Genomic DNA, 25,109 nt, shown 5'->3' on the forward strand with positions numbered 1-25,109 from the left:
ATGGAGTGCATGAATTTTTACCCAGTAATACTGCTGTGTACTGTACTGAGCTGAATGTTACCCAGTAATACGACTGTGTACTGAGCTGAATGTTACCCAGTACAGCTGTGTACTGAGCTGAGCTGACATTTAAGTAGTAGAACAGCATGTAATATTGTGATCATTATTGACCCCTGACCTCATTGTGTTTCCTCCCAGGTGTTCCAGACAGAAGGCCTGTGAGAAGTGGGCCGAGCCGCAGCATTTCAACACAGAGCTAGATCACTGTGTGGACATTAGTGTCACACCTAACAACATATCTGTGACCTCTACGTCCACTCAGGTAATTACAGGCTGTAAAAAAAACAAACAGTGTTCACACCAGAGAAAAACACGACGGTAGCTTATCACTGCATGGTGCTAGCTAATCACAACACAATGCTATTTAATCACAACATGACACGAGCTAATCACAACGCTATTTAATCACAACACAATGCTATTTAATCACAACATGACACGAGCTAATCACAACACGATGCTATTTAATCACAACATGACACTAGCTAATCACAACACAAGTGCAATTTAATCACAACATGACACTAGCTAATCACAACGCTATTTAATCACAACACAATGCTATTTAATCACAACATGACACTAGCTAATCACAACACGATGCTATTTAATTACAACATGACACTAGCTAATCACAACACGATGCTATTTAATCACAACATGACACTAGCTAATCACAAAACAATGCTATTTAATCACAACACAATGCTATTTAATCACAACATGACACTAGCTAATCACGACAGTTGCTAATCACAACACGAAACTCGCTAATCACAACACGATGCTCGCTAATCACTACACTATGCTAGCTAATCACAACATGACACAAGCTAATCACAACACGAAGCTAGCTAATCACAACACGATGCTAGCTAATCACAACACGATGCTAACTAATCACAACACGAAGCTAGCTAATCACAACACGAAGCTAGCTAATCACAACACGAAGCTAGCTAATCACGACATGACCAATATGGAGATGGCTTATTATTAACCTGTCATTGCAGATTTCTGGTTTAGGATACGCAGAGGGATGACTCCAACTGTCAAATAATATGCTGCCTCTCTGTCCCTCCCTCTCTCCCTTTCTCTTCCTCCCTCTCTCTCTCCCTCCCTCCCTTTCTCGCTCTCTCTCCCTCCCTCTCGCTCTCCCTTTATCTCCCCCCCCTCTCTCTCTCCCCCGTCTCTCTCTATCTCACCCTCCCTCTTTATTTCTCTCACCTTTCTCCCCTCTCCTCCCTCCAGCTGAGTGTGAGAGTGGTCAACGTGCCCAGCCTGTCAGCCGGGGTGACATGTGTGTTTGAGGAGCTGACAGAGAGCCCAGGGGAGGTACTGGCCAAGGGGCAGGTCCTCTGTATGTCCCCCTCCCTCAGAGATGTCCCCTCCCTCACACAGGGATACGGTAAGGCTTCTATCAGAGACTAATATAAATCTAGTACACATTCAAATGTTATAAAACAATGTGCTAGCTATTGAGTGATAATATGTTTTTATTTTCTGATGATCATATTTATCACTATGTGTGAAATTAGCTCTATCGTTCCATGCAGCTTTGTGGGTTGTATTATGTCAACTAGTGGTGACGACAGCTGCAATGTGTCTGAAGTACACCAGGTTTTAGTTGTTCGGAGCCATGTGAACATGGGCCTTAATGTGTTTTCAAAAAATTATGAAAAACAACTGAATGCTCTTACCGGAAGGACTGATGGATGGGAACCTGAAAAGTGCAGTAGCTCATTTTTTGTTCCATTAGTAGCAGTTATTGAAAGTCCACTGGAAATGTTTTGCCAATTATCTTGAAGTCAAGCCTACAGGTATAATTGGACTAGCAGCAGAGATGTGGCCTGTTTGTAGGGTTCTGTTTTGGACTATAAGTGCACTTCTCTTGCTAATGGAAATGGTAGATAAAAGACAGGAGCAATCAGACATTTTTATCAACATCTACATTATTGAATTAGACAGAAGAACATTATTTTTCTGGGGTATAGCACCTGGAATGGGACTGATAATGGTTTCAGAGCCTCTCGGCTGTCTGGTTTACTGTGGGTCTTCTCTTTATTCCAGGGGACAAGAGAGTGCTAAAGCTTTCCCTGAAGTCCAAGGAGACAGGGCACAAATTCATCACCACTGACTTCATCTACTACAACTGCAGTGTGCTCCAGTCGTAAGTATCTATCTACCATGATCTCTCATCTCTCTGAGGACGAGAGGAAACACAGAGGAGCTTTCAGTGAAGTAACATATTGATTGGTTCTGTCCGTCACTTGAAATTCTTTGATGAGTTCTACCGGGCTGTGCAGCCACCTCAGTGTAGAAGAGAGGCTTGACAGATAACAGGTGCCCTATGTTTGGAACGTGGATTGTGTCATGCGTTTGCTCCTTGTCAAGTTGTTTAAATGATGCTATGAAAATAGTTGGCATAAAGTCATGTTTATTGTCAGTATTTTTCAATGAATTTCAGAAACCGGTACAGAGACATGGACAGGTAGAAGGGACAGAGAAATGGACAGGTAGAAGGGACATAGAAATGGACAGGAAGAAGGGACAGAGAAATGGACAGGAAGAAGGGACATAGAAATGGACAGGTAGAAGGGACATAGAAATGGACAGGAAGAAGGGACATAGAAATGGACAGGTAGAAGGGACATAGAAATGGACAGGAAGAAGGGACATAGAAATGGACAGGAAGAAGGGACAGAGAAATGGACAGGAAGAAGGGACAGAGAAATGGACAGGTAGAAGGGACATAGAAATGGACAGGAAGAAGGGACATAGAAATGGACAGGAAGAAGGGACATAGAAATGGACAGGTAGAAGGGACATAGAAATGGACAGGAAGAAGGGACATAGAAATGGACAGGAAGAAGGGACATAGAAATGGACAGGTAGAAGGGACATAGAAATGGACAGGAAGAAGGGACATAGAAATGGACAGGTAGAAGGGACAGAGAAATGGACAGGAAGAAGGGACATAGAAATGGACAGGAAGAAGGGACATAGAAATGGACAGGAAGAAGGGACATAGAAATGGACAGGAAGAAGTGACAGAGAAATGGACAGGAAGAAGGGACAGAGAAATGGACAGGAAGAAGGGACAGAGAAATGGACAGGAAGAAGGGACAGAGAAATGGACAGGAAGAAGGGACAGAGAAATGGAAGGTACTGGGGACAGAGAAATACAACAACAAACCTAATGAGAAATGGTAATCATGCAGTGTACACGTCTAGTGATCAGTGGTGTAAAGTACTTAAGTAAAAATACTTGAAAGTACTACTTAAGTAGTTTTGGGGGGTATCTGTGCTTTACTACATTCCAAAAGAAAATGATGTACTTTTTACTCCATACATTTCCCTGACACCCAAAAGTACTCGTTACATTTTGAATGCTTAGCACAGACATGGGCAAACTACGGCCCGCGGGCCACATACGGCCCGTTAGGCTTTTTAATCCGGCCCGCCGAACTTGTCCAAATTGTAGTAAAAACCTCCTTTTTTCCCCTTTCCCTGCAATGCCCACGTTTCCCCAATAGATGGCGCACTCAAAACACATTGACCGTTGTTGGAGTGGCGCGTATTTCTCTTTATTTCACTTTAATTTTCACTTCGTTTCACGTCACCATTAAGCCCTTCTGTGAAAATGAGCGGACCAAAGAGAAGCGAATGCCGAGTGTTTAATAAGGAGTGGACAACAAAATACTTCTTCACTGAAGTCCGATCAACGGCTGTATGTCTGATATGCCAAGAAGCTGTTGCGGTTTTCAAAGAGTACAATATCAGCCGTCACTTTGCCACGAAGCATGCAAACTATGTTAGCAAGCAGTCAACACAAGAACGGGCGGCTACTGCTCAGAGGTTGGCAGCTAATTTACAGAGTCAACAGAACTTTTTTCACCGACAAACTGCAATTCAAGAGTCAAGTACCAAGGCAAGTTATTTGCTGGCATTCAAATTAGCAAAGGCTAGCAAGCCTTTCTCCGAAGGCGAGTTTTGAAAGAGTGCATGGTAGAGACAGCAGGTCTCTTGTGTCCGGAGAGCAAAGCCAAGTTTGAAAAAATCAGTTTAGCACGCAGGACAGTGACTCGCCGCGTGGAACTGATTGACGAAGATATAGTCAGCGAGTTAAACAAAAAGGCGGAGTCCTTTAAGTTATATTCACTAGCACTGGATGAAAGTAACGACATAAAAGACACTGCTCAGCTCCTAATTTTTATCCGAGGGATTAACGACAGTTTTGAGATAACGGAGGAGCTTTTGAGCATGGAATCACTGAAAGGGAAAACGCGAGGAGAGGACTTATATGAACAGGTGTCTGCTGTCATCGAGAGAATGAAGCTACCTTGGAGTAAACTTGCCAATGTCACCACGGATGGATCGCCAAATTTAACTGGAAAAAACATCGGGCTGCTGAAAAGAATCCAGGATAAAGTGAAAGAAGAAAACCCTGACCAGGATGTTATTTTACTTCACTGCATCATTCATCAGGAGTCTCTGTGTAAGTCTGTATTGCAGCTTAATCACGTCGTGGATCCAGTTGTAAAACTTGTTAACTTCATACGAGCAAGGGGACTTAATCATCGTCAGTTCATTACGTTCCTGGAGGAAACTAATGCGGATCACCAGGACCTACTTTACCACTCTCGCGTCCGCTGGTTAAGTTTGGGGAAAGTGTTTCAACGAGTCTGGGAGCTCAAAGACGAGATTCGCTCATTTTTAATTTAATGGGGAAATCCGAAGAATTCCCCGAGCTGAGCGACACAAACTGGCTTTGTGACTTTGCGTTTGCTGTGGACATATTTTCACACATGAATGAGCTGAACGTGAAGCTACAGGGGAAAGATCAGTTTGCGCACGACATGTACACAAATGTGAGAGCCTTCAAATCCAAGCTGGTTTTATTCTCCAGGCAAATGTCAAACAAATCTTTCGCACATTTCCCCACACTAGCCGTGCAGAAAGAGGCCGCCCGAAATACGAAGAAATACTGCAAATCACTGGACGATCTGCACAGAGAATTTTGCCGTCGGTTCTGTGATTTTGAAAAAATTGACAAGTCACTTCAACTGGTGTCCTGTCCCCTGTCACAAGACCCCGAATCAGCACCGCAGGAGCTGCAATTGGAACTGATCGATCTTCAGTCTGACTCCGTCTCAAAGGAGAAGTTCAAGTCTCTTAAACTGAATGACTTTTACGCTTCACTTAACGAGACCGCGTTTCCAAACCTCCGGAGGACGACGCAGAAGATGCTGGTGTTGTTTGGCTCGACCTACGTGTGTGAGCAGACGTTTAGCGTCATAAAAATCAACAAAGCCCATCACAGATCCAAGTTAACTGACCAACACCTCAGATCTGTCCTGAGAATTGCCACAACAAAACTAACTCCAGACTTTGATGCACTGGCAAAAAAGGGAGACCAACAACACTGTTCCCACTGAAATGGTGAGTTTTTCTGCTGTGTTATGAAAAAATGCATATGGAAAGTTTGGAAGTGCGTCTTTTAATTAAGAGCAATGCGCATTTACGCACAGCAGCGGTACAGTAGCTTAATTAACACGCCGCACATCGCTCTTAATTTAAATTTAAATTTTCAGCTGATATTTAATACAGCCTATGTCTGTGTACTTGGCAACGATACACGTGTACTGTTTGCGCGTGAAGGCGAGGGCGTCCGTGGCGAGTTTGTAGAGCGCGCGCTCAGGACAATCCATCCATGATTTTGCGGAGTTCAACACAAGTAGATATTATTGAGCTTGAGTATTTCGTTGTGTAATAATATGTTTTGAATGTTGAAAGTGATTCCATTTTTCAATAAATGTTGATTTCTTTAACTTTGCACCTTCGATTGAAACTTATGAAAAACAGACGCAATCTTGATAAATCACAGTGCGTATGTTATTTTAATCTATTTACATTTCCTCCTCCCAGTATCTCCGAAATAGTATGTAAATGCCATATCTTGCATATTCCTTGAGACAAATTTATTAACTGATAAGGGCTATTTTTCACATTTGAAAGGCAGTTAATAAATTGGGTTGTAGTGTTCTTACTGTGCTATGAGGTTTGCACACACTACATTTAATGCTTTAGTATATCCGTCCCAAACACTCCCTCCAAATGCTCCTGGCCCGGCCCCTCTGTCAAATTTTAGAACCCATTGTGGCCCACGAGTCAAAACGTTTGCAACCTCTGGCTTAGCAGGACAATTAATGGTCTAATTCACACACTTATCAAGAGAACATCCCTGGTCATGCCTACAGCCTCTGATCTGGTGGACTCACTAAACAGAGAACATCCCTGGTCATCCCTACAGCCTCTGATCTGGCGGACTCACTAAACAGAGAACATCCTGGTCATCCCTACAGCCTCTGATCTGGTGGACTCACTAAACAGAGAACATCCCTGGTCATCCCTACTGCCTCTGACCTGGTGGACTCACTAAACAGAGAACATCCCTGGTCCTCCCTACAGCCTCTGACCTGGCGGACTCACTAAACAGAGAACATCCCTGGTCATCCCTACTGCCTCTGATCTGGCAGACTCACTAAACAGAGAACATCCCTGGTCATCCCTACAGCCTCTGATCTGGCGGACTCACTAAACAGAGAACATCCCTGGTCATCCCTACTGCCTCTGATCTGGCGGACTCACCAAACAGAGAACATCCCTGGTCATCCCTACAGCCTCTGATCTGGCAGACTCACTAAACAGAGAACATCCCTGGTCATCCCTACAGCCTCTGATCTGGCGGACTCACCAAACAGAGAACATCCCTGGTCATCCCTACTGCCTCTGATCTGGCGGACTCACTAAACAGAGAACATCCCTGGTCATCCCTACTGCCTCTGATCTGGTGGACTCACTAAACAGAGAACATCCTGGTCATCCCTACAGCCTCTGATCTGGCGGACTCACTAAACAGAGAACATCCTGGTCATCCCTACAGCCTCTGATCTGATGGACTCACTAAACAGAGAACATCCTGGTCATCCCTACAGCCTCTGATCTGGCGGACTCACTAAACAGAGAACATCCTGGTCATCCCTACAGCCTCTGATCTGGCGGGCTCAGTGTTTGTTTTGTTTTTTTTGTGTTTTTTTTTTGCGACCTGGCCAAGATAAAGCAAAGCAGTGTGACAAAAACAACAACACAGAGTTATACATTTTTTTTAACCGTTATTTATCTAGGCAAGTCAGTTAAGAACAAATTCTTATTTTCAATGACAGCCTAGGAACAGTGGGTTAATTGCCTGTTCAGGGGCAGAATGACAGATTTGTACCTTGTCAGCTCGGGGGATTGAACTTGAAACTTTCCGGTTACTAGTCCAACACTCTAACCACTAGGCTACCCTGCCGCCTCACACATGGGATAAACAAATGTACAGTCAATAACACAATATAAATATCTATATACAGTGGGTGCAAATGTAGTAAGATTAGGGAGGTAAGACAATAAAAAGGCCATAATGGTGAAATAATTACAATTTTGGTGCACCCATGACCAGCTCGGAAACCAGATTGCATAACGGAGAAGGTACGGTGGGATTTGAAGTGGTCGGTGATCTGTTTGTTTGCTTGGCTTTCGAAGACAGGGCAGGATGGATATAGGTCTATAACAGTTTGGGTCTAGAGTGTCTCCCCCTTTGAAGAGGGGGATGACCGCGGCAGCTTTCCAATCTTTATGGATCTCAGACAATATGAAAGAGAGGTTGAACAGGCTAGTAATAGGGGTTGCAACAATTGCGGCTGATAATTTTATAAAGAGAGGGTCCAGATTGTCTAGCCCTGCGGATTTGTAGGGGTCCAGATTGTCTAGCCCTGCGGATTTGTAGGGGTCCAGATTGTCTAGCCCTGCTGATTTGTAGGGGTCCAGATTGTCTAGCCCTGCGGATTTGTAGGGGTCCAGATTGTCTAGCCCTGCGGATTTGTAGGGGTCCAGATTGTCTAGCCCTGCTGATTTGTAGGGGTCCAGATTTTGCCGCTCTTTCAGAACATCAGCTACCTGGATTTGGGTGACGGAGAAGCTTATTGAAATTTTGGGTGAAGGAGAATGCTTATAGAAATGATCGATTATCGTGGATTTATCAGTGGTGACAGTGTTTCCTAGCCTCAGTGCAGTGGGCAGCTGGGAGGAGGTGCTCTTATTCTCCATGGACTTTACAGTGTCCCAAAACTTTTTACAATTTGTGCTACAGGATGCACATTTTTGTTTGAAAATGCTAGCCTTTGCTTTCCTAACTGACTGTGTATATTTGTTCCTAACTTCCCTGAAAAGTTGCATATCGCTGGGGCTATTCGATGCTAATGCAGTACTCCACATAATGTTTTTGTGCTGGTCAAGGGCAGTCAAGTCTGGAGTGAACCAAGGGCTATATCTGTTCTTAGTTCTACATTTTTTGAATGGGGCATGCTTATTTAAGATGGTGAGGAAAGCACTTTTAAAGAATAACCAAGCATCCTCTAGTGACGGGGTGAGGTCAATATCCTTCCAGGATACCCGGGCCAGGTCGATTAGAAAGGTCTGCTCGCTAAAGTGTTTTAGGGAGCGTTTGACAGTGATGAGGGGTGGTTGTTTGACCGCAGACCCATTACTGATGCAGGCAATGAGGCAGTGATCACTGAGACCCTGGTTGAAGACAGCAGCAGGATGATATCTATGAGGGTGCCTGTGTTTACGGATTTGGGGTTGTACCTGGTAGGTTCCTTGATAATTTGTGTGAGATTGATGGCATCTACCTTAGATTGTAGGACGCCCTGGATGTTAAGAATATCCCAGTTTAGGTCACCTAACAGTACGAACTCTGAAGATAAATGGAGGGCAATCAATTCACATATGGTGTCCAAGGCACAGCTGGGGGCTGGGGGGGTCTATACCAAGGGGCTTCAGTGAGAGACTTAGTTCTGGAAAGGTGGCTTTTTAAAAGTAGAAGCTCAAACTGTTTGGGTACAGACCTGGATATCATGACAGATCTCTGCAGTATATTGCGACTCTGCCCCCTTTGGCAGTTCTATCTTAGTGGAAAAGGTTGTAGTTGGGGATGGAAATTTCTGAATTTTTGGTGGCCTTCCTAAGCCAGCATTCAGACATGGCTAGGACATCAGGGTTGGCGGAGTGTGCTAAGGCAGGGAATAAAACCAATTTAGAGAGGAGGTTTCTGATGTTAACAAACCAAGGCCTTTACAGTTACAGAAGTCAACAAATGACAGCGCCTGGGGAATAGGTGTGATACTGGGGACTACAGGGCCTGGGTTAACCTCTACATCACCAGAGGAACAGAGGAGGAGTAGGATAAGGGTGCGGCTAAAGGCTATAGTGCGTTGGGAACAGAGAATAAAAGGAGCAGATTTCTGGGTGTGGTAGAATAGATTCAGGGCATAATGTACAGACAAGGGTATGGTAGGATGTGAGTACAGTGGAGGTAAACCTAGGCGTTGAGTGACGGTGAGAGAGGTTTCGTCTCTGGTGGCACCGGTTAAGCCAGGTGAGGTCTCTGCGTGTGTGGGTGGTGGGACAAAATAGCTATCTAAGGCAAGGTGAGTGGGACTGAGGGCTCTACAGTGAAATAAATCAATAAGAACTAGCCGAGACAGCAGTAGACAAGTCATATTGACATTAGAGAGAGGCATAAAGCAATCACAGGTGTTGAATGGGAGAGCTAAGACAACAACGGGTAAATGGCGATGAATGGGCCGAGTTCGAGGCTGGGGCCGACAGATAAACAAAATGAGGTACCGTATTATTGAAATAGTCCAGGGGGCATCAGCTGTTTAGCCGAGTGACCATAGGATCCAAAGAACAGCCATAGTCAGTGAGTCAAGTAGCCGTTCAGTAGTCAGTACTACGCTAGGCGAGCAGAAGACACAGCATTTAGAAAGCTAGCGGGCCGCGGCAAGAAGATGGGTCTTGGGGGACCTCGCAATGGAACAGCCTGTTGAGACCACATCGGGTGATTACGTCAACAGACCAGCCGTGATGGATCGGCGGGGCTCGTGTCGACAATGAAGGGTCCAGGCCAATTTGCAAAAGAGGTATTGTAGCCCTAGAATTAGATGGTATATGGGCCTAGCTCAGGCTAATTGGTGCTTGCTTCGGACAGAGGTGTTAGCTGACAGTAGCCATTCGGTAGCAGCTAGCTAGCTGCAATGACCCGGTGTAATGATCCAGAGTGGCAGGAATCCGGTGATGTGGTAGAGAGAAGCAGTCCGATATGCTCTGTGTTGATATCGCGCTGTGAAGACTGGCATGTATTGTCCGAGCAAAAGCTGGCGGTGTCCGAGCTAAAAGTGAAGACTGCTAGCCGTGGCTAACAAAGACTAGTAGCTAGTTAGCTGGCTAGCTCCTGACAGAGGTTCCAGTTATAAGGAATAAAAATTGCAGATCCGTACCACATTGGGTGAGGCGGGTTGCAGGAAGGTATATTTAGTTCATAGATAGAAAGTGAGATTAGAATGTATACGAGCAACAAAAAAAGTCTATTTAGACGGGATAAGACACGGGATAAGACAAAGACAAACACAACACACGTCCGACTGCTACGCCATCTTGGAATCATCACTAAAAACATGCTTTGTCTGCAAATGATGTCTGAGTGTTGGAGCGTGCCCCTGGCTATCAGTAAAAATACATTTAAAAAAGGGTGCAGTCTGGTTTTCTTAATATAAGGAATTTGAAATGATTTATACTTTTATTTAAACTTTTGATACTTAAGTATATTTTAGCAATAACATTTACTTTTGATACTTAAGTTTATTTAAAACCAAATACTTTTACTTTTACTCAAGTAAGGATTTTACTTGGTGACTTTCACTTTTTTCATTTTCTATTAAGGTATCTTTACTTTTACTCAAATATGACAATTGGGTACTTTTTCCACCACTGCTAGTGACACTGCTATGTCCTCTTCCACTTTCCATGTTATCCATCATACGACCACTGGACACAGGACCAGATAACATCAAGGACAGGCTGGCCAGATGTTGCTAGCTAATATGATTTGAGAAGGCCCGGGTCTGTAACAGTAGCAGCAGCAGGCTCATGCAGGGTAGGGCCAGGCAGGGTAGGGGACAGGTAGGGTAGGTGACAGGTAGGGTAGGGTAGGGCCAGGTATGGCAGGGTAGGGCCAGGTAGGGTAGGGCCAGGCAGGGTAGGGGACAGGTAGGGTAGGGCCAGGTAGGGTAGGGCCAGGTAGGGAAGGGTAGTGTCCAAGCAGGGTAGGGCCAGGTAGGGCAGGGTAGGGGCCAGGTAGTGTAGGGCCAGGTAGGGCAGGGTAGGGGCCAGGTAGTGTAGGGCCAGGTAGGGCAGGGTAGGGTCCAGGCTGGGTAGGGCCAGGTAGGGCAGGGTAGGGGTCAGGCAGCGTAGGGTCCAGGCAGGGAAGGGTGCAGGCAGGGTAGGGGCCATTTAGGGCAAGGTAGGGCCAGGTAGGGTAGGGCCAGGCAGGGTAGGGGCCAGGCAGGGTAGGGGCCAGGCAGGGTAGGGCCAAGTAGGGCAGGGTAGGGGCCAGGCAGGGTAGTGCCAGGTAGGGCAGGTTATTGTCCAGGCAGGGTAGGGGCCAGGTAGGGTAGGGCAGTGTAGGGTAGGGACAGGTAGGGCAGGGTAGGGTCCAGGCAGTGTAGGGGCCAGGCAGGGTAGGGCAGGATAGGGTCCAGGCAGGGTAGGGCCAGGTAGGGCAGGGTTGGGGCCAGGCAGGGTAGGGCAGGGTAGGGTCCAGGCAGGGTAGGGCCAGGTAGGGTAGGGCAGTGTAGGGTAGGGACAGGTAGGGCAGGGTAGGGTCCAGGCAGTGTAGGGGCCAGGCAGGGTAGGGCAGGATAGGGTCCAGGCAGGGTAGGGCCAGGTAGGGCAGGGTTGGGGCAGGGTAGGGTCCAGGCAGGGCAGGGTAGGGTCCAGGCAGGGTAGGGCCAGGTAGGGCAGGGTAGGGTCCAGGCAGGGTAGGGCCAGGGAGGGCAGGGTAGGGTCCAGGCAGGGTAGGGTCCAGGCAGGGTAGGGCCAGGTAGGGCAGGGTAGGGGCCAGGCAGCGTAGGGTCCAGGCAGGGTAGGGGCCAGGAAGGCTAGGGCCGGGCAGGGTAGGGTCCAGGCAGGGTAGGGCCAGGAAGGCTAGGGCCGGGCAGGGCAGGGTAGGGTAGTGCAGGTCCAGGCAGACATCCAGACCACAGCTTTGCTGAGGCAGAACAATGGGACTGCATCTCTCCGAGGATCAGTCAGAGCCCCTTGCTCAGAGCCTCTCGCTGGCTTCAGCACGGAGCTCCATGCCAAGGTCTCGTCTTTCTTCTGTTCTGTTTGTGGAGCAACGGCGTTTTACTGGCATATGTGCACATTTGCACTTCAGCACTGAGTCGATGGCGTGGGTGTGAGATGTTTTTTTTTTCTCAACATGGAGGAGTGTATGACATGGAGTATCATTCTGAATATTGTGTATATTGCCATTGTTTTTACATTAGCATGACGCCTCACAGTTTAAGATGAAGACGTTAACACAGAAAAAGCAAAGACATATCGGTGGTCTGGCAACTTCACTCTTCATCACATCCAAACATGCTAAAAATAATTTGTTTGCAGCTAAATGAATGGGTGTTTATGTCAGAGAATAACATGCCCTTGTCGGCTGACAGAATGCATACACAACAATGAATTCTCTAGTGTAAGGAAGCAGGGCAACATAATCCATGCAGGGCTCGCCAGTTGCCATAGCAACCTAGCAGAGGCCTACCTTGCCAGAGCGGTCTGCCTGAAGCCTATGCCAGATTTCCTCTTTTCACAAAGGCCCTGTGGGACCATTTAGCCCTTGAATTGTTTCCCCCTCTGGTGTTTGCTGGCGGACAGCGCTCACTCACCCCAGCCCTGCTACGTTGGCACCCATTTTCTTCTCAAAACAATTCTTTAGCAACCCAGCCGTAAGTGCTGCTTCCCATCTTCTGGAATAATGACCACCTGTGAATGGGAAGGACGTTCGCTCTGAAACTAGGGTCTGACTGATTATACACTTTTACCAAATCACCCCCTGGCATTTTCGGCATTTCAGAACAAAGGCTATTTTTCATAAGACATGATGAAATCTCTGGGATACCTTCTGAATCTTTCTCATGTCTCTCCAGCAACACCTCCCAGTTCTCCCCTTCCTGTCTTCATTATTTACCTGATTCTCCAAAGGCATTCACATTTGGTAGAAACCCAGTCAGATCTACACATTTTGTCACTCAGAAACAAGCTCCAACTAGTCAACGTTAACACTAGTTTCCGCAGTCCAATAGGCTACTGAGTCCACTTCCAAGCAATGATGTTAGGAAGGAAACTCCCTTCATTAGTGGTTCAGGTTTTGGCTGTGCTGTGTTTCTCAGGCTTCACTGAAATTAGACCAAAGTGAATTGGAGTTTTTACCCCCGATGCAGCATATTGCATATCTCAGCAAGACATGCTGATCTACACATATTATCTACAGCAGATCTCGTCCTCCTGCAGTGGAAGACAGCACTGTACCATGCAGCCTTACAGCCGGCGATACTCATAGCTCTCTTATTAAAGCAGGCCTTAACATTCCCTTTCCATAAATTCGGTGTACTGACTCTACTGATAGCTACTTTATTGAGGAAAAATGTACTTTCTATGCTTGTGATATGTGGTTAAGATGAATGCGCTAACTGTAAATCACTGTGGATAAGAGAGTCTACTAAATGACTAAAATGTCAAATATAAAATGTGTACTATATGTCTGGAGCAGGCGTTGTAAATCTCCATGAATACACTGACTCAAAACATATTAACATGGCCAACGTATAGCCAGCCTGCCGGATTAAAAATGCTTTGGTATTATTTTCCAGGTGTATATGTGGCTTGCCTCTAAAATGCTTTGGTATTATTTTCCAGGTGTATATGTGGCTTGCCTCTAAAATGCTTTTTGTTATTCCCCCACCAACAGGGAGGCAGCAGCTCAGCATTCTGCTGTCAGAGATTATACAGTGCAGTGTAGCATAGGAGTGAGTATGAGCAGACTGCTGAGACCCTCCAAGGGGGATTTGAACCTCCAGGGGAAGGATATGGTTAGTATAGGACAAAGTACAGGTTCCTCACGCTGTTCAGAATGCAAAAGGCTTCAGAGCAGAGGGGTGGAGGGGTGACGGGGTGAGGGGAATGCAGACAGGGTCAGAATGAGAGTGGAACGAGGGTTGAAGGAAAATCGCCTGTTATTCTGTCGTCCTCCAATGTGTTGAGAGTCTGACCTCAGCCTGTGCTGCTTATCGTTGATGGTTAGACAGAGTCTGTTGTTGATGGTTAGACAGAGTCTGTTGTTGATGGTTAGACAGAGTCTGTTGTTGATGGTTAGACAGAGTCTGTTGTTGATGGTTAGACAGAGTCTGTTGTTGATGGTTAGACAGAGTCTATTGTTGATGGTTAGACAGAGTCTATTGTTGATGGTTAGACAGAGTCTATTGTTGATGGTTAGACAGAGTCTATTGTTGATGGTTAGACAGAGTCTATTGTTGATGGTTAGACAGAGTCTGTCGTTGATGGTTAGACAGAGTCTATTGTTGATGGTTAGACAGAGTCTATTGTTGATGGTTAGACAGAGTCTATTGTTGATGGTTAGACAGAGTCTGTCGTTGATGGTTAGACAGAGTCTATTGTTGATGGTTAGACAGAGTCTATTGTTGATGGTTAGACAGAGTCTGTCGTTGATGGTTAGACAGAGTCTATTGTTGATGGTTAGACAGAGTCTATTGTTGATGGTTAGACAGAGTCTATTGTTGATGGTTAGACAGAGTCTGTCGTTGATGGTTAGACAGAGTCTATTGTTGATGGTTAGACAGAGTCTATTGTTGATGGTTAGACAGAGTCTATTGTTGATGGTTAGACAGAGTCTATTGTTGATGGTTAGACAGAGTCTGTCGTTGATGATTAGACAGAGTCTATTGTTGATGGTTAGACAGAGTCTATTGTTGATGGTTAGACAGAGTCTATTGTTGATGGTTAGACAGAGTCTGTTGTTGATGGTTAGACAGAGTCTATTGTTGATGGTTAGACAGAGTCTGTTGTCTATCGTTGATGGTTAGACAGAGTCTATTGTTGATGGTTAGACAGAGTCTGTCGTTGATGGTTAGACAGAGTCTGTCGTTGATGGTTAGACAGAGTCAGTAGTTGATGGTTAGACAGAGTCTGTTGTTGATGGTTAGACAGAGTCTATCGTTGATGGTTAGACAGAGTCTATTGTTGATGGTTAGACAGAGTCTATTGTTGATGGTTAGACAGAGTCTATTGTTGATGGTTAGACAGAGTCTATTGTTGATGGTTAGACAGAGTCTATTGTTGATGGTTAGACAGAGTCTATTGTTGATGGTTCGACAGAGTCTATCGTTGATGGTTAGACAGAGTCTGTCGTTGATGGTTAGACAGAGTCTGTCGTTGATGGTTAGACAGAGTCTATCGTTGATGGTTAGACAGAGTCTATCGTTGATGGTTAGACAGAGTCTATTGTTGATGGTTAGACAGAGTCTATTGTTGATGGTTAGACAGAGTCTATTGTTGATGGTTAGACAGAGTCTATTGTTGATGGTTAGACAGAGTCTATTGTTGATGGTTAGACAGAGTCTATTGTTGATGGTTAGACAGAGTCTATTGTTGATGGTTAGACAGAGTCTATTGTTGATGGTTAGACAGAGTCTATTGTTGATGGTTAGACAGAGTCTATTGTTGATGGTTAGACAGAGTCTATTGTTGATGGTTAGACAGAGTCTATTGTTGATGGTTAGACAGAGTCTATTGTTGATGGTTAGACAGAGTCTATTGTTGATGGTTAGACAGAGTCTATTGTTGATGGTTAGACAGAGTCTATTGTTGATGGTTAGACAGAGTCTATTGTTGATGGTTAGACAGAGTCTATTGTTGATGGTTAGACAGAGTCTATTGTTGATGGTTAGACAGAGTCTATTGTTGATGGTTAGACAGAGTCTATTGTTGATGGTTAGACAGAGTCTATTGTTGATGGTTAGACAGAGTCTATTGTTGATGGTTAGACAGAGTCTATTGTTGATGGTTAGACAGAGTCTATTGTTGATGGTTAGACAGAGTCTATTGTTGATGGTTAGACAGAGTCTATTGTTGATGGTTAGACAGAGTCTATTGTTGATGGTTAGACAGAGTCTATTGTTGATGGTTAGACAGAGTCTATTGTTGATGGTTAGACAGAGTCTATTGTTGATGGTTAGACAGAGTCTATTGTTGATGGTTAGACAGAGTCTATTGTTGATGGTTAGACAGAGTCTGTCGTCTATCGTTGATGGTTAGACAGAGTCTATTGTTGATGGTTAGACAGGGTCAGTAGTTGATGGTTAGACAGGGTCAGTAGTTGATGGTTAGACAGGGTCAGTAGTTGATGGTTAGACAGGGTCGGTAGTTGATGGTTAGACAGGGTCGGTAGTTGATGGTTAGACAGGGTCGGTAGTTGATGGTTAGACAGGGTCGGTAGTTGATGGTTAGACAGGGTCGGTAGTTGATGGTTAGACAGGGTCGGTAGTTGATGGTTAGACAGGGTCGGTAGTTGATGGTTAGACAGTGTCGGTAGTTGATGGTTAGACAGGGTCGGTAGTTGATGGTTAGACAGTGTCGGTAGTTGATGGTTAGACAGGGTCGGTAGTTGATGGTTAGACAGGGTCAGTAGTTGATGGTTAGACAGGGTCAGTAGTTGATGGTTAGACAGGGTCAGTAGTTGATGGTTAGACAGGGTCAGTAGTTGATGGTTAGACAGGGTCGGTAGTTGATGGTTAGACAGGGTCGGTAGTTGATGGTTAGACAGGGTCGGTAGTTGATGGTTAGACAGTGTCGGTAGTTGATGGTTAGACAGGGTCGGTAGTTGATGGTTAGACAGGGTCGGTAGTTGATGGTTAGACAGTGTCGGTAGTTGATGGTTAGACAGGGTCGGTAGTTGATGGTTAGACAGGGTCGGTAGTTGATGGTTAGACAGGGTCGGTAGTTGATGGTTAGACAGGGTCGGTAGTTGATGGTTAGACAGGGTCGGTAGTTGATGGTTAGACAGGGTCGGTAGTTGATGGTTAGACAGGGTTCGGTAGTTGATGGTTAGACAGGGTCGGTAGTTGATGGTTAGACAGGGTCGGTAGTTGATGGTTAGACAGGGTCGGTAGTTGATGGTTAGACAGGGTCGGTAGTTGATGGTTAGACAGGGTCGGTAGTTGATGGTTAGACAGGGTCGGTAGTTGATGGTTAGACAGGGTCGGTAGTTGATGGTTGTAGTTGATGGTTAGACAGGGTCGGTAGTTGATGGTTAGACAGGGTCGGTAGTTGATGGTTAGACAGGGTCGGTAGTTGATGGTTAGACAGGGTCGGTAGTTGATGGTTAGACAGTGTCGGTAGTTGATGGTTAGACAGGGTCGGTAGTTGATGGTTAGACAGGGTCAGTAGTTGATGGTTAGACAGGGTCAGTAGTTGATGGTTAGACAGTGTCAGTGGTTGATGGTTAGACAGGGTCAGTAGTTGACGGTTAGACGGTGTCAGTAGTTGATGGTTAGACTGTGTCAGTTGTCTATTGTTGATGGTTAGACAGGGTCAGTAGTTGATGGTTAGACAGGGTCAGTAGTTGATGGTTAGACAGGGTCAGTAGTTGATGGTTAGACAGGGTCAGTAGTTGATGGTTAGACAGGGTCAGTAGTTGATGGTTAGACAGTGTCGGTAGTTGATGGTTAGACAGGGTCAGTAGTTGATGGTTAGACAGTGTCAGTAGTTGATGGTTAGACAGGGTCAGTAGTTGATGGTTAGACAGGGTCAGTAGTTGATGGTTAGACAGTGTCGGTAGTTGATGGTTAGACAGTGTCGGTAGTTGATGGTTAGACAGTGTCGGTAGTTGATGGTTAGACAGTGTCGGTAGTTGATGGTTAGACAGTGTCGGTAGTTGATGGTTAGACCGTGTCGGTAGTTGATGGTTAGACAGTGTCGGTAGTTGATGGTTAGACAGTGTCGGTAGTTGATGGTTAGACAGGGTCAGTAGTTGATGGTTAGACAGTGTCGGTAGTTGATGGTTAGACAGGGTCGGTAGTTGATGGTTAGACAGGGTCGGTAGTTGATGGTTAGACAGTGTCAGTAGTTGATGGTTAGACAGGGTCAGTAGTTGATGGTTAGACAGGGTCAGTAGTTGATGGTTAGACATGGTCAGTAGTTGATGGTTAGACAGGGTCAGTAGTTGACGGTTAGACAGGGTCGGTAGTTGATGGTTAGACAGGGTCAGTAGTTGACGGTTAGACATGGTCAGTAGTTGATGGTTAGACAGGTTCGTTAGTTGATGGTTGGACGGTGTCAGTAGTTGATGGTTAGACTGTGTCAGTTGTCTATTGTTGATGGTTAGACAGGGTCAGTAGTTGATGGTTGGACGGTGTCAGTAGTTGATGGTTAGACTGTGTCAGTTGTCTATTGTTGATGGTTAGACAGGGTCAGTAGTTGATGGTTGGACGGTGTCAGTAGTTGATGGTTAGACTGTGTCAGTTGTCTATTGTTGATGTTTAGACAGGGTCAGTGGTTGATGGTTAGACAGCGTCAGTAGTTGATGGTTAGACGGGGTCGGTAGTTAATGGTTAGACAGGGTCAGTAGTTGATGGTTAGACAGGGTCAGTAGTTGATGGTTAGACAGGGTCAGTAGTTGATGGTTAGACAGGGTCGGTAGTTGACGGTTAGACAGGGTCGGTAGTTGATGGTTAGACGGGGTCGGTAGTTGATGGTTAGACAGGGTCAGTAGTTGATGGTTAGACAGGGTCAGTAGTTGATGGTTAGACAGGGTCAGTAGTTGATGGTTAGACAGGGTCAGTAGTTGATGGTTAGACAGGGTCGGTAGTTGATGGTTAGACAGGGTCGGTAGTTGATGGTTAGACAGGGTCAGTAGTTGATGGTTAGACAGGGTCAGTAGTTGATGGTTAGACAGGGTCAGTAGTTGATGGTTAGACAGGGTCAGTAGTTGATGGTTAGACAGGGTCAGTAGTTGATGGTTAGACAGGGTCAGTAGTTGATGGTTAGACAGTGTCGGTAGTTGATGTTTAGACAGGGTCAGTAGTTGATGGTTACACTGTGTCTGTCGTCTATTGTTGATGGTTAGACAGGGTCAGTAGTTGATGGTTAGACAGGGTCAGTAGTTGATGTTTAGACAGGGTCGGTAGTTGATGGTTAGACAGGGTCAGTAGTTGATGGTTAGACAGTGTCAGTAGTTGATGGTTAGACAGGGTCGGTAGTTGATGGTTAGACAGTGTCAGTAGTTGATGGTTAGACAGGGTCGGTAGTTGATGTTTAGACAGGGTCAGTAGTTGATGGTTAGACAGGGTCAGTAGTTGATGGTTAGACAGGGTCAGTAGTTGATGGTTAGACAGTGTCAGTAGTTGATGTTTAGACAGGGTCAGTAGTTGATGGTTAGACAGGGTCGGTAGTTGATGGTTAGACAGGGTCGGTAGTTGATGGTTAGACAGGGTCGGTAGTTGATGGTTAGACAGGGTCAGTAGTTGATGTTTAGACAGGGTCAGTAGTTGATGGTTAGACAGGGTCAGTAGTTGATGGTTAGACAGTGTCAGTAGTTGATGTTTAGACAGGGTCAGTAGTTGATGGTTAGACAGGGTCGGTAGTTGACGGTTAGACAGGGTCAGTAGTTGATGGTTAGACAGTGTCAGTAGTTGATGGTTAGACAGGGTCGGTAGTTGATGGTTAGACAGGGTCAGTAGTTGATGTTTAGACAGGGTCAGTAGTTGATGGTTAGACAGGGTCAGTAGTTGATGGTTAGACAGTGTCAGTAGTTGATGTTTAGACAGGGTCAGTAGTTGATGGTTAGACAGGGTCGGTAGTTGACGGTTAGACAGGGTCAGTAGTTGACGGTTAGACAGGGTCGGTAGTTGACGGTTAGACAGGGTCAGTAGTTGATGGTTAGACAGGGTCAGTAGTTGATGGTTAGACAGGGTCAGTAGTTGATGGTTAGACAGGGTCAGTAGTTGATGTTTAGACAGGGTCAGTAGTTGATGTTTAGACAGGGTCAGTAGTTGACGGTTAGACAGGGTCAGTAGTTGACGGTTAGACAGGGTCAGTAGTTGACGGTTAGACAGGGTCAGTAGTTGATGGTTAGACAGGGTCAGTAGTTGACGGTTAGACAGGGTCAGTAGTTGATGTTTAGACAGGGTCAGTAGTTGATGGTTAGACAGGGTCAGTAGTTGATGGTTAGACAGGGTCAGTAGTTGATGGTTAGACAGTGTCAGTAGTTGATGGTTAGACAGGGTCAGTAGTTGATGGTTAGACAGGGTCAGTAGTTGATGGTTAGACAGGGTCAGTAGTTGATGGTTAGACAGTGTCAGTAGTTGATGGTTAGACAGGGTCAGTAGTTGATGGTTAGACAGGGTCAGTAGTTGATGGTTAGACAGGGTCAGTAGTTGATGGTTAGACAGTGTCAGTAGTTGATGGTTAGACAGGGTCAGTAGTTGATGGTTAGACAGGGTCAGTAGTTGATGGTTAGACAGGGTCAGTAGTTGATGGTTAGACAGTGTCAGTAGTTGATGGTTAGACAGGGTCAGTAGTTGATGGTTAGACAGGGTCAGTAGTTGATGGTTAGACAGGGTCAGTAGTTGATGGTTAGACAGTGTCAGTCATCACAGGTGTTTCATGCTCCTGAGATGCATTTTCTCATCAGAATCATAATTTTGATTGCAGCTGAAACAGCATTTTAGGGCTCTAATGAATTGCTAATTTCTAATTGAAAGTCAGCTAGAAGATGATGCTGACCTTGCCCATTGTTCCTGTAGGCTTACCAGCCGGTTTCAGCTTCAAAGCAGCAGAGGTTGATGACATATTGGATCCCTTTTGTCAAAGTCAGGCTGTTTAATCTGAGAGCTCATACTCTTCCCCCTTCTCTCCCCAGGTGCACCTCATGCGTGAGCAGCCCCTTCCCCTGCAACTGGTGTAAATACCGCCACATCTGCACCAACAACCTGGCAGAGTGCTCCTTCCAGGAGGGACGCGTCAGCAGCGTGGAGGTAAGAGACTATACTGCCCACACAGACAATAATGAATAGCCATCTCACAGCAGACTGAACAACAGGATGAGGCCGCCAGGGTGACAGGAAGTGTGTCCGTGGAGCTGCCTGCCTGGTTCTGTTATTCACAGGATCTCAGCGATGCGGTCCTTTACAGCCCGTGGAGAATCCAACCTGGTCATGACCCCGTGAACCTGGGTCAGGCTGACCCCATTATCTAACACAGCTATCCCATTGTTTTGTGTGTGATTCACTACAGCTGGAACCATTTAGGATACCTAGTCAGTTGCCTAACTGAATGTATCAGAGAGGTGTGGGGGGGGGGCTGCCTTAATCAACATCCACGTCTTCGGCACCTGGGGAACAGTGGGTTAACTGCCTTGCTCAGGGGCAGAATGACAGATTTTTACCTTGTCAGCTCGGGGATTCGATCCAGCAACCTTCCGGTTACTGGCCCAACATTCTTTCATTGTCTGCACTGTTCGGAAGCCAGCTACTGCTGGGACCCATTGTCTGCGGTGTTCAGGAGCCAGCTACTCCTGGGACCCATTGTCTGCAGTGTTCAGGAGCCAGCTACTGCTGGGACCCATTGTCTGCAGTGTTCAGAAGCCAGCTACTGCTGGGACCCATTTTCTGCACTGTTCAGGAGCCAGCTAAAGCTGGGACCCATTGTCTGCAGTGTTCAGGAGCCAGCTACTGCTGGGACCCATTGTCTGCAGTGTTCAGGAGCCAGCTACTGCTGGGACCCATTTTCTGCACTGTTCAGGAGCCAGCTACTGCTGGGACCCATTGTCTGCAGTGTTCAGGAGCCAGCTACTGCTGGGACCCATTGTCTGCAGTGTTCAGGAGCCAGCTACTGCTGGGACCCATTTTCTGCAGTGTTCAGGAGCCAGCTACTGCTGGGACCCATTGTCTGCAGTGTTCAGGAGCCAGCTACTGCTGGGACCCATTGTCTGCAGTGTTCAGGAGCCAGCTACTGCTGGGACCCATTTTCTGCAGTGTTCAGGAGCCAGCTACTGCTGGGACCCATTGTCTGCAGTGTTCAGGAGCCAGCTACTGCTGGGACCCATTTTCTGCACTGTTCAGGAGCCAGCTACTGCTGGGACTCATTGTCTGCACTGTTCAGGAGCTAGCTACTGCTGGGACCCATTGTCTGCACTGTTCAGGAGCTAGCTTCTTGGAGTGGTCTCAAAGTCCCATTCAGTCCTAAACTTGGCATTCTTTGTCGTATTGAACCATAGAAATGTTGTTCTCCCATCTTTTTAAAAGCAAATGTAATTTCCTTTTGTTTATATGCTGGCACTTTAAGATGGGCGAACTTGGTTAACAAGAAGCTTGTGCTATAGTGTGGTATAAGACTTCTTAAAGTGAATAGAACTGGAAACGTGTTCAATCACCATGCAAAATCATTCTGGCAATGGATACGAAGGATATCAACACATTAACACGCCAGAGGATATACTGATTGAACTTGCTCTGCTGGGAGTTTACCTCCATATTTCGATTTTTGAATTCTGCTTTTCCACTCAAATCATTAATAACACTGACAACTAAAATATTGTGTTATTGTTGTTAGTGTTATGCTGATTAAAAATAATAATAAAAAATGAACCCGAAAGGTTATTCGAGGAACCATTAAAGGGGTTTCTTTGAAGAGCCCTTTTAATGGGGTTCTTCAAAGAACTTTTAGAGGTTCCCCCACAGTTTCAATTTGTAGAACCCCTAAAGGATACTCCAGGAATCTAGAGTGTACGGTGTGATTTTTTTTTCTTTCCATGGTACCTCACAATATTTGGTCCAGTGTGTTATTTGATGTTTTATATAAATCTTTGTCTGTCTCTGCTCATTCCCAAATGCCTCTGAGAGTGCAAGACCATCCAACTTGGCCAAATGATGGTTTAGTGACAGAGAGTGACACCAGAGTAATTGGGCTTACAAAAGCCTGAATCTCATAATGGCTTTGCATCAATCCTACCCTTCTCAGTACACATTGATTACACACTTGACTGGGCCACAGACCAGCTGAGAAGCCCAGGCTCAGACTTTACTGCAGTGGGGTTTTTTCAGCAAGTGATGTTCAGAACCAGGCTCAGGAGTGGCTGGGGCTAGGGGAGAGAAGGGATGTTCAGAACCAGGCTCAGGAGTGACTGGGGCTAGGGGAGAGAAGGGATGTTCAGAACCAGGCTCAGGAGTGACTGGGGCTAGGGGAGAGAAGGGATGTTCAGAACCAGGCTCAGGAGTGACTGGGGCTAGGGGAGAGAAGGGATGTTCAGAACCAGGCTCAGGAGTGACTGGGGCTAGGGGAGAGAAGGGATGTTCAGAACCAGGCTCAGGAGTGACTGGGGCTAGGGGAGAGAAGGGATGTTCAGAACCAGGCTCAGGAGTGGCTGGGGCTAGGGGAGAGAAGGGATGTTCAGAACCAGGCTCAGGAGTGACTGGGGCTAGGGGAGAGAAGGGATGTTCAGAACCAGGCTCAGGAGTGGATGGGGCTAGGGGAGAAAAGGAATGTTCAGAACCAGGCTCAGGAATGGCTGGGGCTAGGGGAGAAAAGGAATGTTCAGAACCAGGCTCAGGAATGGCTGGGGGTAGGGGAGAAAAGGAATGTTCAGAACCAGGCTCAGGAATGGCTGGGGGTAGGGGAGAGAAGGGATGTTCAGAACCAGGCTCAGGAATGGCTGGGGGTAGGGGAGAGAAGGGATGTTCAGAACCAGGCTCAGGAGTGACTGGGGCTAGGGGGAGAGAAGGGATGTTCAGAACCAGGCTCAGGAGTGACTGGGGGTAGGGGAGGAAGGGATGTTCAGAACCAGGCTCAGGAGTGGCTGGGGCTAGGGGAGAGAAGGGATGTTCAGAACCAGGCTCAGGAGTGACTGGGGCTAGGGGAGAGAAGGGATGTTCAGAACCAGGCTCAGGAGTGACTGGGGCTAGGGGAGAGAAGGGATGTTCAGAACCAGGCTCAGGAATGGCTGGGGCTAGGGGAGAAAAGGAATGTTCAGAACCAGGCTCAGGAATGGCTGGGGCTAGGGGAGAAAAGGAATGTTCAGAACCAGGCTCAGGAATGGCTGGGGGTAGGGGAGAGAAGGGATGTTCAGAACCAGGCTCAGGAATGGCTGGGGGTAGGGGAGAGAAGGGATGTTCAGAACCAGGCTCAGGAGTGACTGGGGCTAGGGGAGAGAAGGGATGTTCAGAACCAGGCTCAGGAATGGCTGGGGCTAGGGGAGAGAAGGGATGTTCAGAACCAGGCTCAGGAGTGGCTGGGGCTAGGGAAGAAAAGGAATGTTCAGAACCAGGCTCAGGAGTGGCTGGGGCTAGGGGAGAAAAGGAATGTTCAGAACCAGGCTCAGGAGTGGCTGGGGCTAGGGGAGAGAAGGGATGTTCAGAACCAGGCTCAGGAATGGCTGGGGCTAGGGGAGAGAAGGGATGTTCAGAACCAGGCTCAGGAGTGGCTGGGGCTAGGGGAGAGAAGGGATGTTCAGAACCAGGCTCAGGAATGGCTGGGGCTAGGGGAGAAAAGGAATGTTCAGAACCAGGCTCAGGAATGGCTGGGGGTAGGGGAGAAAAGGAATGTTCAGAACCAGGCTCAGGAATGGCTGGGGGTAGGGGAGAGAAGGGATGTTCAGAACCAGGCTCAGGAATGGCTGGGGGTAGGGGAGAGAAGGGATGTTCAGAACCAGGCTCAGGAGTGACTGGGGCTAGGGGAGAGAAGGGATGTTCAGAACCAGGCTCAGGAGTGACTGGGGGTAGGGGAGGGAAGGGATGTTCAGAACCAGGCTCAGGAGTGGCTGGGGCTAGGGGAGAGAAGGGATGTTCAGAACCAGGCTCAGGAGTGACTGGGGCTAGGGGAGAGAAGGGATGTTCAGAACCAGGCTCAGGAGTGACTGGGGCTAGGGGAGAGAAGGGATGTTCAGAACCAGGCTCAGGAATGGCTGGGGCTAGGGGAGAAAAGGAATGTTCAGAACCAGGCTCAGGAATGGCTGGGGCTAGGGGAGAAAAGGAATGTTCAGAACCAGGCTCAGGAATGGCTGGGGGTAGGGGAGAGAAGGGATGTTCAGAACCAGGCTC

The 25,109-nt window shown here is 46.7% G+C and overlaps 1 protein-coding gene across 2 annotated transcripts in view; it reads left to right on the forward strand.

Annotated features, from left to right (window-relative positions):
• Positions 1-25,109, forward strand: part of LOC135527818 (plexin A3-like) — a 195,709-nt gene that overhangs the window by 99,282 nt on the left and 71,318 nt on the right. For both annotated transcript variants that reach the window (XM_064956417.1, XM_064956419.1), the window contains exons 6-9: positions 199-322; positions 1,312-1,468; positions 2,131-2,230; positions 20,936-21,050. In XM_064956417.1, coding sequence (XP_064812489.1) covers positions 199-322; positions 1,312-1,468; positions 2,131-2,230; positions 20,936-21,050 — 496 coding nt within the window. The remainder of the gene's footprint in view (positions 1-198; positions 323-1,311; positions 1,469-2,130; positions 2,231-20,935; positions 21,051-25,109) is intronic.

This window comes from Oncorhynchus masou, chromosome 33 (genome assembly GCF_036934945.1).
Source record: "Oncorhynchus masou masou isolate Uvic2021 chromosome 33, UVic_Omas_1.1, whole genome shotgun sequence".
Lineage (NCBI taxonomy): Eukaryota > Metazoa > Chordata > Actinopteri > Salmoniformes > Salmonidae > Oncorhynchus > Oncorhynchus masou.